The following is a 14,684-nucleotide window of genomic DNA, read 5'->3' as shown; positions in this document are numbered from 1 at the left end:
ATAAATTAATGCATGCTATATATAACTCTGATGTGAAATTAAAGCTGGACATTTTACATGGACATTATAGGTGTACTACCATAAAAGTTGATTTCTGATTATGTGTTTCGATTTGATGAATATCCCAGTGAGAGATTCACCTATCTAGCTTTAGTGTGTGTCACTAGCAAATTGTCAAAAACTCACAAAAACGAAAGTGTTAGTATTTCTTTTACAAAAATCACTGCATTCACTGACAATAAAACATACTGATCTGAATGATGTTGAGGGAGTTCAAGGAAATTTTTAATGAGAACTAAACTCAATAGTCAACGTTAGGTTCATAGTTTGAGATCTTGCTAGAGCCTTCTGTAGGAGACCAGTCACGTCCAATTTATCATCTGGAGAATGAAAGGGAAACAGTAAAGAATAGTAAAATGCAATAGGTTTACAAACACTGTGTAGGTCAATTAGTAACATGCATGCATGTATAGTTGCTTGTTAATCTGCTCTAATTATAAAACAGACTCTTGTGTCCTCTCAGCTAGCTACCATAGCACAGCTTGAACAGTCATGAATAACTACATTCAAATGTAATTCACAAAAGCCTTTTAGCTTACAGTGTGTCAACACAGTGTCAATATTGTGACCATGTCCCTCTCGTCCCTCACCGTGGTCAGTGGAGGCTGTGAGGTCGTGCTCCAGTCGCAGCTTGCTCTGTGCACACTAGAACTGGAGGATGTCCTCTTCCACTGTCCCACCACGTGCACCCACCAGCCTCAGGACCGTCACATCCCTGCATGCATGTATGGAGGGGGCATACAAAATGAATGAGAGAGTATGAACATATAGGAAGGTGTTCTGGCAAGGATCGTATGTCATACCAGGAGTACTGCGACTGATGTAAGCCCCCACACTGCCTTAGTTTGGTCTCCACACAAAGTGTGCAACATCAGTAATCTGGAAAAAGGGCAGAAAAGGGCAGCAAGGTGGATAGGGGCTAGAACACAATGGGACAAATCTTACGAGGAGTGCAGACATAATCTCATGTAAGCCCCCACACTGCCTTATAGGCTCAACCACAATTAGACTATTCATTGACCAGAAGCTGAACAAATACTTCAGCTAATGCCCGAAGCTATAGTGATGACAATCACAATGTTATAATGATAGTCATGTGACCAATGTTTGCCTAGCGACCACAGAGACAAACAAACATGTATAGCATGCATAAAGCTGATTGAGCAACTCAGTACAAGTTGTGCACTGTACAAAGTTTGAGGTCAGTTAAAAGAACGTGAACCGTATTTCCAATCTACAAACAATGTAAGTGCCAGCAAAGAAGACTTATACAAGCACTTACTATAATACGTATGTACTGTTTATAAATATACAGCTTATCGAATAAAGACACACGAAAGCAATGGATCTATCTCCATCGACACAAGGGGAACAAAAGAATGACCAGCCACAACAAGTGAGCAGTCACAATCCGTCAGCTCAACACACTAGTTGGCCACCAACTGTTTACGGCCCACACTCCTCTCACACTATAACAGAACAATGTATCACTGTTTCAGATACCACTCAGATGACTACTAGCACTTATTCACAGTCAAGTGATCATTTCCAATCGTCCATTAGCGCTAACACTGAACAAATAGAGGCTAGCCCTCAAGTTTATGACTGTCTGAGTGCTCCACCAGCTAAAAGGGTGTGTTTCGATATCCCTCAACAGCTCAATTCTATATCGGCTGCATCCATATATCCGTTGTCTACCGGAACCAGAAGCACTATAGCAAGTTCAAGTCAGACAACAACACCGGCTGGTAGTCAATACTTAGACTTCAGTGATGTCTACAGAACACTTTATAAAGCCAGTCCAAAATGGTACAACCTAGGCCTAGCACTGGGCCTTGATGCAGGTACCCTCAATATCATAGAACACGATAATAAAGAGTGTGAAACCTGCTTAAGGAAAGCCCTAGACCAACGACATGCTATCAGAAGATTGCCATGGGAAGAAATAGTCCAAGCTTTAAGACAACCTACTGTTCAAATGAACACATTGGCTGACGAAATACAAATTACCTTGATAAAAAGCCTATCTCGCTGTAGCTCACAGCCTAGCAGTGACCCCACTCCAGAATGTGTTGTGAGGTACACCAGCTTCCTAGACAGGTACAAACAGATGTCAGACAATAGGCCACCACCATTTAATATCCCTCAACAGTTGGCAAGTAGCTCACGTCAGTACGAGAGTGATGACATGTGTATACAGCAGTATGAAAGTGATAACTCACTGCAATCTGACGATGAATATTGTGAGACTGATCATCACACAAGAGAACAACATTCTATAGCAAGTTCAAGTCAAACAACACCAGCTACATGTAGTAACCAATTTTTAGACCTCAACGAAATGTACACTGAACTTTTCGAAGCCCGTTCAAAATGGTACAACCTAGGCCTAGCACTGGGCCTTGATGCAGGTACACTCGATAGCATTGACATTGAACATAAGAAATGCAAAACCTGTTTAAGGGAAGTCCTAAAACAACGAGATAACACCACAAAGTGATCACGTGCAGAAATAGACCAAGCTTTAAGACAACCTACTGTTCAAATGAACACATTGGCTGACAAAATACAAGAAAAGATATCCACAAAAAGCCTATCAACAAATAGCTCACAGCCTAGCAGTGACCCCACTCCAGAATGTGTTGTGAGGTACGCCAGCTTCCTCAAGAACAGGTACAAACAGATGTCACCTTTTCCAGACGATTGGCCACCACCATTGAAAGAGAAGTTTACAAAACTAGCTCTAATAGAGAGAAAGAAACAGATTCGCTTAACTCAAGCTAAACACCAACCATCAATCCAGTATGATTACGCTACTGGTAATGTGGACAATATTGTTGAGAGAAAGAAAGCGATTACGCTAGAACAGATCTTTGAGCCTTTAAATGGTGATTCCGAAATAGCTGCACCAAACAGGTACACTGTTGTAATGGACGGAGCCCCAGGAGTAGGCAAAACCACACTCAGCAGGAAGATATGCATTGATTGGGCACAAGGGAAGCTCATCAAGGACCACCACATTGTTATCCTCAAACCACTAAGGGAACTAAGAGGTCACACAGCTGCCTCACTCTCTGACCTAGTAAACGCTGACGACCCTGAACTAAAGGAGCAAATCGTGAAGTACATACAAAAGACGTCAGGTTCCAGAGTCATGTTCATCTTTGATGGTTTTGACGAGCTGAGCAGTAAGCAACGATCTGGTAAGAGGACTATTTTCTGGGAAATCATTCGAGGGAATCGCCTACACAACTGTTCTGTGCTGGTTACATCACGCTCATACGCCTCAGGCCCACTACAGGAAATCAACCATGTCAATCGACATGTTGAAGTATTAGGATTCAAGAAAAAGGATATTGAACATTGTATTAAGCAAAACGTTACAGACAAGGAAAAGGCAAAGAAGCTAATACAGATGCTGAAAGAGAGGTTGGATATTGTCTCCCTATGCTATATCCCTCTAAACTGCAGGATTGTACTGTATGTCTACCAGCAACAAGATACCTTACCCGACACACTCACACAACTCTATGAGGTATTCATTCTGTACACACTCAAACACTACAAGAATAAAATATTTCAAGAACGAGAGCATGAAATTGACAATGAAGAGATAGAACATGCTAATACTATAAAGAAATTGCCACATCGAGTTATCAAGTGTTTAGACTACCTATCAGAAACTGCATTCACAGGAATGACTCAAGACAAACTGGTCTTTGAACGTACAGAAGTTACCAAAGAAAGAGATGCTTTGTCACTGGGACTGCTAAACCTAATAAAGTGTACGGGAGTATTGGAGGCTCATTATTATCAGTTCCTTCATTTAACCATTCAAGAGTTTCTAGCAGCCAGACATCTCGCACTAACAAAGAGCAACAAAGACAAACTAGAGTTTATTACATCCAAAATAGGTGATGATAGATTTAGAATGACTTTACTCTTTCTCTCTGGATTGACTCAACTTGATTTTCTTCCCATTGAACAAGCCTTCCCAGCTCCGAAATCAATAAACACTGGTGTGGAGCATAAATACAAAACCAAAACAAAAGATCTGCGAAAACAAGAGAGATCTCGTTTCTTGTTCCTAGCCCATCTTCATTATGAAAGCCGACAAACAACACACAACTGGCTCTTGCCCTGTCTGGTGACCAATTCACTCAACTTGTCAGAGCACAGTCTCTCTCAGTTCGACTGCCTTGTCTTGGCCAACTTTCTCGCCCTAACTCCCAAAGATCACGTGTGGGATGAGATAAACTTGTCCCAGTGTAGTCTTAATGATGACCGCTTCAAGACATTAACTACAAAGAAACATTCACAAAGAGACATTCCAGTATTGTGCTTAACTAAACAATTAGATGTTACTTCTAACAAAATCAATGCTGAGGATCTACATGTATTGATGCCACTATTATCAGAAGAGTCGAAGGTGGACAGCATTAGTATCCCACACCACGAATCATGCACTCAGTTAGGAGGTGCAATTGTGGAAGGATTAAGATTAGTAACCTTAAATTTTCGTCAACATTCGACATATCACGATCAAAAAACAATGCTATCAAGTAGAGAGATGATCGTTCCCACAGCTGAAGATTTGATTCGACTATCACTGGCTAGCCCCAAAGCTTTTGAAGATTGTCCGGATTGTTCTGGCTCTGGAAATGAGGCTTGGGAAAGTGTTTGCAATGTCATCAAAAATAGTAAGTATATAAAACACCTTCAAATTCACAAGAGCCAGTTCCATTTACACGATATTACAACACTAATGGCAGCTTTGCAAAACAAGAAAAACCTGCGTACCTTAAAAATACCAGGAAAAATGGCTCTACTAGGAAAAAACCGTACCTTACGTTTATATGGAAACACAATATGCCACGAGGGTCTAATACACTTAAGAAATAACTTGCCAGTGAATGTATGTGCTGACATTTCAATATCTGATAAGGTTGAATTAGCAATATCAGTACACAACGACAAACTAGTTCATGTTCATATTGGGCCACCTAACGAGTACATACAAGATGTTGACTCGGAGGATCTATTTATGCCCTTCAGTGCTAGAAGAAGATTTGCCATCGGAACTACATGGAGTAACTGTTACCACTACATCATTCGTGTCCAAGGCTCTACTCAGGTCAATAGGAAATAGTAAAACGGTAACTAGTTTAACATTAGCTATTGGTACGTTCACAAAATGTGCTGGGGAATTTCAAGATGCGCTTATGAAAAACGATAGTTTGCAAACATTGAAACTGTACGAATGTAAACTGAATGACGCATCTATCAAACAATTGGAGGATGTACTCTTACTCAATCCAACTGTGGCACTCAAGTTAAAAAACAATTGCTACAACAGCAGCTGGCACAATGCACTACTTACAGTGAGGTCTCAAAACCTTTGTGAGCTAGATTTAGGTGATTTAGATGCTTTGAATGAAGAAAGTGTGAGACAACTTTCAGAGATAGTCACAACATGCAAGCAGCTACGAGTCTTGAAAGTAAGATTAAGCGATAATTCAGAAACTTTCTTCCATGCTCTATCAGATAATCAAAGCCTGAGAGAACTCAATATCAAGACTACTAGCAAGATGGCAATATTGTTGTTTCAAACACTCCCATCAACTTCCGTCACCACTTTAAACTTATCAGAGTATTCCACAAGTGAAGGACTTGGAAATGAGGGATCTTTAGCCTTTAAAGAGTACTTTGTTGGAAGTAAAGTGCTAACTGTTTTGAGAGTTCACAGTTGTGGTTTAACAGATGCAGCATTCAACGGAATTACTTTTACGAAGGACTCTCCTTTGAGAGAACTTATTCTCAGCCCTAATAAATTAGAGAATGGTTGGACAGACATTTTCAATGGTCTTTGTTCATCATGTATCACCACACTAGACGTCTGGGGTAATAGCTTCAATGGAGAGGAGTGTTGCACAGCTTTGAAATGTCTACTCATCAACAACAGAACACTGACTGTTCTAAAAATATGTTGTTGGTATGATACAATTCATGACATGGTTTGTTGTATTGCTGACGCTCTGTCACAAAATTGCTCATTGATGGAACTAACGATCAGCACCTCCGAATTAAGCATTCTGGAATGGACAAAACTATTTGAAAGCTTACACAAAAACACAACGTTAAACACGTTAAAAACTAATTTAGAACAATTCAACCAAAAAAATAAAGTCGTTAAATCTTTGTGTGAAATGCTAATACACAATCAAGGCCTTCAAAATCTAAATATTAACGATGAATTGATTGAGGGTCATTTAAAAGAGTTTGCAATGGCATACATTCAGAGAAAGCCTGTCCTAAATTTAATTGTTGAAAAATTGGAAGATGATTTAATGAAAGAGATCGAGGGACTTGAAACAGATACTGATAAGGAGTACAACATCAGAAACAGATACTAACCACCATTGTACATTTAGAGACTGCTATCATTACAATGCATCAGGCATACTTTGATTTAATATATGAGGTTGATTAGAAATGTATAGTCATGCTACAAATGTACCGTGGAAAGCGTTTACTCGATTATAACAAGCGTACATACGATTACTGGGTGGGGCTCAAAATGACTGCATTATAGGCGCATTCTCGAATATAAGCGTATAGAGCTATCTACAAGGGAAAGCAATCTCGTGGATATTGCAATACAAACATGCACAGTACATACAGTACAAAGTCTTGCAATACAATCATGTACCTCTGTATATTGAGACCACTTGGTAAAGGTCAGTAGTGTAGTTAGTTAGATAAGGCACTTTACTACTGGGGAAATACAATCTATTAAGAGGCTAGGAAGGTAATCACACGTACACATAATTATAGCATCAACTAGGATTTAATGCCATTGGATCAACGGAACTAAAGTTATGGCTGTTGAAAGAGACTCAACTACACCACTCCCCACACTGTGTTTAATCATGGGAACACAATACAGTCACTGCAATAATGTACAGCACAAGCTTCTCCATGAGTCTGTACAAGTGTGTGAGCGTGAAAAGTTACGAGTCTTGAAAGTAGAATTAAGAAATCATTCAGAAAGTTTCTTCCACCCTGAGCACCCGTGCTTCCTACGCCACTGATTAAGCACTCTGGGATGTACACAATTACAAAAAAAGCTTACATGAAAACACAACGTTAAACACGTTAGACTGTAGTAGAGCTGGATTACAAGAATGGTACCAAAACAATGAAGTTGCTAAATCTGTGTGTGAAATGCTATTACACAATCAAGGCCTTCAAAATCTAAATATTGACGATAAATTGATTGAGGGTCATTTGAAAGAGTTTGCAATGGCATACATTCAGAGAAAGAATGTCCTAAATTTCACTGTTGGAAAATTAGAAGATGATTTAGTGAAAGAGATCGAGGGACTTGAAACAGATACTGATAAGGAGTACAACATTAGACAAAGCTCCACTGTAGATATATAGAGACTGCTATCATTACAATGCCCCGGGCATACTTTGTTTTGCTCAATTAAGTGTTATGAAAGACGTTCATTAGAAATGTAGTATGTAATAATAATACTATGTTTGTGAGCATACCTGTATTATCATGAGGTGTGTGTATATCGCAGTGAGTTCATGTTCTTGAGCATGTGTCCCTCGTCCAGTACGAGACAGTCTAGAGAGAGCTTCCTAAAGAACTTCCTGTCCTCAGCCTGACCTATACACACATTGTACCTGCATGGGGACACAGGGATAGACCATAACTGAGGCATTGAGTGAACAGATTCAACTGTGTGCATGAGATCTATAGCAGTTGTGTAGAAATGCTCACAGCAGATGCACACATTCTACCTACAGCTATGTAGGTCAGGTTAACACAAATGTCAACAGTCTTAAAGTTGGAACCACAGGGATTAAACAAGTGCCAGAGTATAATATTAAATTAGTGACAGTACATACGTTGTGAGGATGACATCAAAGTTATCACGATTGGAAAGGATCTCATATCTCATCTGAGACCTGTCCTGTTGGGAACCTGCAGTGAATCGTACACAAGTCAGTCCCTTCGCATAGAGCAAATACCATACACTGTGTAGATGACATGCTCTAGTGAGAGCAGTACTGTACACACAAGCACTCACCCCAGTACGCTATGACTGTCATGGCTGGACACCACACCTCAAACTCACGAACACAATTGTCTACAAGGGAAAATAATCTGGTGGAAATTGCATGTACAGTACAAAGTCTTGCAACACAATTATGTACCTCAATGAACACGTAGACCTGGTCTCTCTGTACCACCAGCTCAGGTACCAAGGTGTTATTGATGTAGTAAGCCATCCCACTTGACCTGTGCGAGTGTGAGTGTGTGGGAGGGGGCAGTATGAGAAAGTCTAAAAATATAATGACAAAACAGAAAATTAACAGCTCCGCCACATACATTTTCTGCTAGAGAGAAGTGTAAATATGAACTCTGTACTGAAAACTTTCTCCACTTAGTCTACATCTATTAAACAACGTACCTGCTGCATGCTGCTATAATCAATGCTCTCAAATCAGTAACACTATACATATACAGATAACGCTAACTATATCTCATGCACTAGTTCTCACCAGTAATGGCCTCATAGCCTCGGTCAGCACCAGAGGGTCCTATGCTAACAGGGAAGACAGTGTCTTCAAGAGCCTCAATTACAGCTGCTTCAAATGGTTCACTGCACTGTCGGTACTGGACCTCACGGGGACACATGTTAACTGGAGTCGTGCCAAATGGATGGGAGGGTCAGACGCTGCATAGAGAGAGAGAGGGTATAGTGTATCATGACAATATACTTATCAGTACAAGTACATGTAGCTCACTTGATGTTCTCTTGAAGTGTTGGAAAGCAGTATCTCCAAGACCACCCACTCCCCACACAATGTAGTCTTTATCATAATATTAGGAACACGTGGTAAAAGTCAGTAGCGCTGCACTTTTAAATTCTGTGGATCAAATTTTAACGATTTTATGATTTTATGAAAGCTTAGAAAAAGAGAGACCTTTCAAATTATGTCATCAAAGTTGAGATAATACATCCACCAGATGCGACTTCCCATACAGTGTTACACAGTGTCAATATTGTGACCACGCCCCCCTCGTCCCTCACCGTGGTCAGTGGAGGCTTATGAGGTCGTGCTCCAGTCGCAGCTTGCTCTGTGCACACTGGAGGATGTCCTCTTCCACTGTCCCACCACCCACCAGCCTCAGCACCGTCACATCCCTGCATGCATGTTGGAGGGGGTATACAAAATGAATGAGAGAGTATGAACATGTAGGAAGGTGTTCTGGCAGGGATCGTATGTCATACTAGCACCAGTAAAGGCATTTGCGATTTTATCATATACCAACAATCACAAAATTCGTTTATGCTTGATGCTTGCAAAACATTGTAGTAATACGGTACACAGATACACATTGAAAACTAAGCCATTGAAAACAAAACCATTTTTGTTGCTAAGGAACGACCACCACAATGTAAGTATTCCGTGGTATTGTAAGGTCTACCATCACGTCCATCCTCTTGTTGAGCTCATCACCTGTAGTGGAGAGGGGGTGCTCAGTATGGGGTGCAAATACTATAATGAACAGATTGACCCTGAGTGACCTCTCCACCACGCCCCTGTACAACGTCCACTGAGTCTCCGTCAGCTGACAATGCTCCGTACTGGACACCTTGGCCGGGAGCTGAATCAGTACTTGTGACTTGAGCCTCCGCAGTGTGAAGGGTGTCATGATCTGCTTGGCCTGTCTCACTTGCTCCTGGTAGTAGGCACTCGACTCGTCCACTCTCTGTGGAATGTGTGTGTGTGTGTGTGGGGGGGGGGGCAGTGTAGTAAGAACTGTGAACTGTAGAGGATATGCAGCATTACCATTGGACTAGTTATCCACCCTACAAAGTAAGAATCGTGAACTGTACAGGGGAAATAAGTTGACTTAATCAAATTTTTGTGAGCTAAAAAACACCATAAGAGATGTTCCATAAAAGTAGATATTAATTAACAGACACAATGACTCGGGAATGGCCAATCTCCAGTGTACAATACAGAAGCATCCCCTCAGTTGCTACCTCTGAGACTCAGTTTGTTGCAGGTGAGAGAACTTGTCTTGGATGGAGGTGGACAGCATTGAGCCAGTACTGCAGCCTACTTCACATGCACACACGACAACCTTCTATATAGGCTCTGCCATGCGCCTGTAGGACCAGAAAGCCAGAAATCGGAAAAAGCGGAAGTGAAGAGTAAATGAGTGGGCGTAGCAGGGCAATGCATTCCAAGGTTAACCCTTGACTTTGTGCAGATGTAACTTGATGAGATGCTCTTGCCTGATCACTCTACTAGTATCAGTGTAAGTAAGTAGAAAGCTGGCCAGCCTAGTTTTAAGAGTCAGGTAAGTAGACTCTTCATTCTCTTCATTGTCTGCAGTATAGACTTGATAATATGGCTAGCTACTTGCACATGTCTGCAGTAGACTCTAGCTAGCTACATGCACAATGACTGAATGAATTATGTCTGTACACAGAGCTAGATTTTGTATGAATTTAACATTATCATTTTTTAAGGTGTGTTAATTCAGCCAGTCACCTAACTCCTACTTATACTCCCCAATTTATTGTCCTGAGGTTATTTGGCTCTACTGAAACACGCCGAGCCACTTTTCTGACTTTCTGAGAGCCATGATTCGAGAACGGGAACTGGAATAATTATGTTCAGTCCTGATATAATATAGACAAGCACGTATCAGCCAATAAGTTATGTTGAAATACTCAAGTTACTTTAATCGACTGGAACTTGCTAAGAAGCTTTTCTGACTTTCCGAGAGCACTGATTCGTTAACAGGAACCCTGAAAATAATATATTCAGTGCTGGACTAGACATGCATGCAGATATCAGCTAGTATGTTGATATATACTCAAGTTTACAATTCTGAGGTTACTTTAATCGACTGGAACTTGCTGAGCAACTTTTCTGACTTTCCGAGAGCTGTGGTTCGTTAACGGGAACCCTGAAAAATAATATATTCAGTGCTGGTCTATAGACATGCAAGCAGATATCAGCCAGTATGTTGATATAATTATACTCTTCTGAGGTTACTTCAATCGACTGGAACTTGCTGAGAAACTTTTCTGACTTTCCGAGAGCTGTGGTTCATTAACGGGAACCCTGAAAAATAATATATTCAGTGCATGCTGGTCTAGACATGCATGCATGCAGATATCAGCCAGTATGTTGATATATACTCTTCTGAGGTTACTTTAATCGACTGGAAGTTGCTGAGAAACTTTTCTGACTTTCCGAGAGCAGTGCTTCGTAAACGGAAACCCAGAAAATATATTTAATGCTGGTCTTAGACAAGCAGGTAGCAGCCAATACGTTGATACACTCTTCTGAGGTTACTTTAATCGACTGGGAACTTGCTGAGCAACTTTTCTGACTTTCCGAGAGCTGTGGTTCGTTAACGGGAACCCTGAAAAATAACATATTCAGTGCTGGTCTAGACATGCATGCAGATATCATGCAGCCAGTATTTGATATAATTATACTCAAGTTTACAATTCTGAGAACTTGCTGAGCAAGAACTAGCTGAGAAACTTGTCAGACTTTCCGAGAGCAGTGCTTCGTAAACGGAAACCCAGAAAGTATATTTAGTGCTGGTTTTAGACCAGCAGGTATCAACCAATACGTTGATACACTCTTCTCGGGTTAATTTAATCGACTGGGAACTTACTGAGCAACTTTTTAGACTTTCCAAGAGCATGCAGTGATTCGTAAACGGAACTTGACCCTGAAAATGTTCAGTACTGTTCTTAGACAAGCATGTATCAACTAATACCTATATAATTATAATTATACCCAAGTTTACAATTCTGAGGTTACTTTAATTGACTAGAACTTATTGACTTTCCAAGAGCAGTGATTCGTAAACAGAAACCCTGAAAATTATTTTGTTGAAACACCCCTTAATAATAACATTATAAGGTAAATTCTATACCAGGATCCAACACAGTAATGATACATAAACAATCTTCATTATAATTATAGTCAAGTCCTGTTGTGTATAATTATATTATAGTCTACAGCTATACAATATAGATGTAGGTATATGGATAAGCAGGACGATATCATGAAGTAGGCAGATGATGCTGCAATACAGTTGAGCCTCGGTTATCCGAATCCCGGTTATCCGAATCCTCGATTATCCGAATGCTAGAGCATAGTGCAATCTGAGCATGCACAGTAGGAAATTGCCCACGTGGCTGGCAAAAAGCCAGCTTTTGATTATCCGAATATTTCACTTACCCGAATGGGCCCGGGGACAAAGGTGTTCGGATAACCGAGGCTCAACTGTACTAGAGATTGAAGAAGATATGAGAGTGAGCGAGGAATACTCATAATGTGCTGAATCAGAGGTATACAGGCATATATAGTTACAACATAAACTGTCAATGTGTACAATGTGTTAATTACGTAATGGTTATGCAATGTTTACTACGTTTATAGTTTTAGTTTTGTGGTAATACGTGCCAGGCCAGTTTCTTAAAATAATCGTCCCCATATTGGAAGGCAAGCATATCCCTACCAACGATCGGAGCGCCCCAATGATAAAGGCTTACTACCATACACATATACCGTGACAATCTGTCAGTGGGTGAAATTGAAACCCATTAACCAACCAGAAAGAAAAGCGCATGTGTTACGTACAGAAGAAAAAGGATGCCATCGAAGGGAGATTAAAAAGAAATTAGAGCATTAGAGGTGCAAAAATAATTATATCAATAGTTCCTGACTCAACCAGAAAATCAAATTAAAGGAAGATTTGAGAAAACCATGCAATCCTTAGCGTCAAGTTCTAATGAGCATGATAGACTATCCTGCATGTAGACATATAATTTAGGTACAATTGCAAGTGGATAATGTCTTGCGCATTGATGTCTTTTCGGAGTATCTCATTTTGCACAAAGCAACAAAGCAATCAGCAGTTGCGTCTCCAGATTTTTTTTGCTGATTTTCAATTTTTGTTGATTTTGGATTTCTGGTTCGGCTTGAGTGTGAAAGACGTTCTGAGTTGTGTGTGTCACTATGACGCTGAAAGTGAAAATTATTCGAAGCAGTGCTATATAATTATACTGAGACATCTCAATCCCAGCTAGGGCAAGGTAACTGCATGCATAAATTGTTTTATGCTGTAATAATTAACAATGTGCATTCTATATATATAATTATATAGATCTGCTATAACTGCAATGCTGTTTAATTTAGGAACCAATAGATTCTGTGAGGTCAGTTGGTATCTGTACACATTGATGGTGTCTATGAGCATTATTTATAGAAGAATGGAGTTTGATAATGTCTTCGTTCTTGATGTAATCTGCTGAAGATGTCATGATCAGGTCATTTATGCATATTATATGGGAACATGCAGATAAAAAATTTCAGTAGTTTTAAGCATCTAATAGTGTCATACAATTTGTCTCACTTTTTTCAAAACTCAGCTAGTGTATTTAAATAATTATATAGGGCATACTCTTTCAAACTGGAAAAGCTCTGTTACCTGTACTGTGTGCATGCATGCATGTGAATAGCATTACACACTATTGGTGAACTGATAATTATATGAAAATTATGGCTGAGTGCATGTTATACATGTATACCCATGGCTATAACTATGCCATGGTATTATGTGAGATACCGTATATACGTATTGTGCTAGAAATAATATAGTTACTATATCATTAATATAGCACTATACGTTAACGGCAAGAGTATAAATAATATAAGAAGAGAAGAGTGTCGAACTACCAATACCTCTATACACAAAACTGTGCACAAAGTAACGTGATATCCTGTCAATTGCGCAAGCTTGCGCACACATTACGCAACGCACAGAATTTGTTAGCAGTGAGTAAAGAGTGGAAGTGAAGAGGATCAACCCGACTATTGTCTCTATTTATGATTTTTGTGAAAAGATCGTTTTCTATCAGTGTGCAGTGAGCAGCTCTGAACGTTGAACGCAAACGAATATAGCTAGAATCAGATGTCATTGTACATGCACCCCTAAAAACGTCACGGTTAACATTTTCTAGGAGATTACTAGTAAGTTTACAGTATACTTCATCACGTGCGCGAGTCATGTTACTTTGTGTATGATGCCGCTGAGTAAAAATTGTAATGGACAAACACATACCATTATAGGCAGATTGTTAACACTAGCTATAGTTCTGGTAAGTTCTTATGCATGCAGTTCACGATACATCTGTTACAAGGGCATAGGTATATAGTGGATTTAGAGAACAGCTTCTTGGGGTTGGCTGCTAGAGTTTTTGCTATAGGTTTGTGTCATAATCAATTTTAGGATCAGGGATTGGTTTTGTAATTGCAGTTCCTCTAGTTTGCATAGCTTGATAGTAGTGTATATTTCCTTAATCCATGCAAGTTTTTAACGTTATGTCTTATTCCTTGGTGAACCAGTTAAGGACGCTGTTGTGGCCGTTGCATGTCTGTATATACAATAGCTGATGTTGTCTGTTTTTAGTTCTATATGAATAGGCAGTTTTAACATAATTATTGGGAGGGTTAGGGAGATGATTGGGTGGAAGTACTGCTGAAGTTATAATTATAGCTTG

At 39.9% G+C, this 14,684-nt stretch overlaps 3 protein-coding genes across 10 annotated transcripts; 2 read left to right on the top strand and 1 right to left on the bottom strand.

Annotated features, from left to right (window-relative positions):
• Window positions 1–158: 158 nt before the first annotated feature.
• LOC135350577 (SWI/SNF-related matrix-associated actin-dependent regulator of chromatin subfamily A containing DEAD/H box 1-like) lies at window positions 159–10,271 on the bottom strand. 8 transcript variants are annotated; one of them, XM_064549421.1, is made up of 11 exons: window positions 10,131–10,271; window positions 9,171–9,853; window positions 8,884–9,006; window positions 8,638–8,813; window positions 8,290–8,374; window positions 8,163–8,239; window positions 7,981–8,056; window positions 7,618–7,755; window positions 2,103–2,803; window positions 651–775; window positions 159–380 (listed from the first exon to the last, which is right to left on the bottom strand). In XM_064549421.1, the coding sequence occupies exons 4-8, from the start codon at window positions 8,771–8,773 to the stop codon at window positions 7,626–7,628; spliced, it is 504 nt and encodes a 167-aa protein (XP_064405491.1). In that variant the 5' UTR covers window positions 8,774–8,813; window positions 8,884–9,006; window positions 9,171–9,853; window positions 10,131–10,271; the 3' UTR covers window positions 159–380; window positions 651–775; window positions 2,103–2,803; window positions 7,618–7,625. The 8 variants fall into 8 exon arrangements, with proteins under 8 accessions (XP_064405491.1, XP_064405490.1, XP_064405492.1 ...); XM_064549420.1 differs by lacking the exon at window positions 2,103–2,803 and adding an exon at window positions 864–939; XM_064549422.1 differs by lacking the exon at window positions 2,103–2,803 and having other exon boundaries at window positions 600–775.
• Window positions 1,140–2,560, top strand: LOC135350554 (uncharacterized). Its single transcript, XM_064549390.1, has 2 exons — window positions 1,140–1,305; window positions 1,376–2,560. Exon 2 carries the CDS (start codon window positions 1,403–1,405, stop codon window positions 2,558–2,560), a length of 1,158 nt encoding a protein of 385 aa, XP_064405460.1. The 5' UTR covers window positions 1,140–1,305; window positions 1,376–1,402.
• Window positions 2,606–6,572, top strand: LOC135350522 (protein NLRC3-like). The gene has a single exon (XM_064549338.1). The coding sequence runs from the start codon at window positions 2,606–2,608 to the stop codon at window positions 5,207–5,209; it is 2,604 nt and encodes an 867-aa protein (XP_064405408.1). The 3' UTR covers window positions 5,210–6,572.
• Window positions 10,272–14,684: the final 4,413 nt, after the last annotated feature.

Source organism: Halichondria panicea, chromosome 16, assembly GCF_963675165.1.
Source record: "Halichondria panicea chromosome 16, odHalPani1.1, whole genome shotgun sequence".
Taxonomy (NCBI): domain Eukaryota; kingdom Metazoa; phylum Porifera; class Demospongiae; order Suberitida; family Halichondriidae; genus Halichondria; species Halichondria panicea.
The sequence above is the reverse complement of the archived record's forward strand: the minus strand, read 5'-3'. Positions and strand labels throughout refer to the sequence as shown.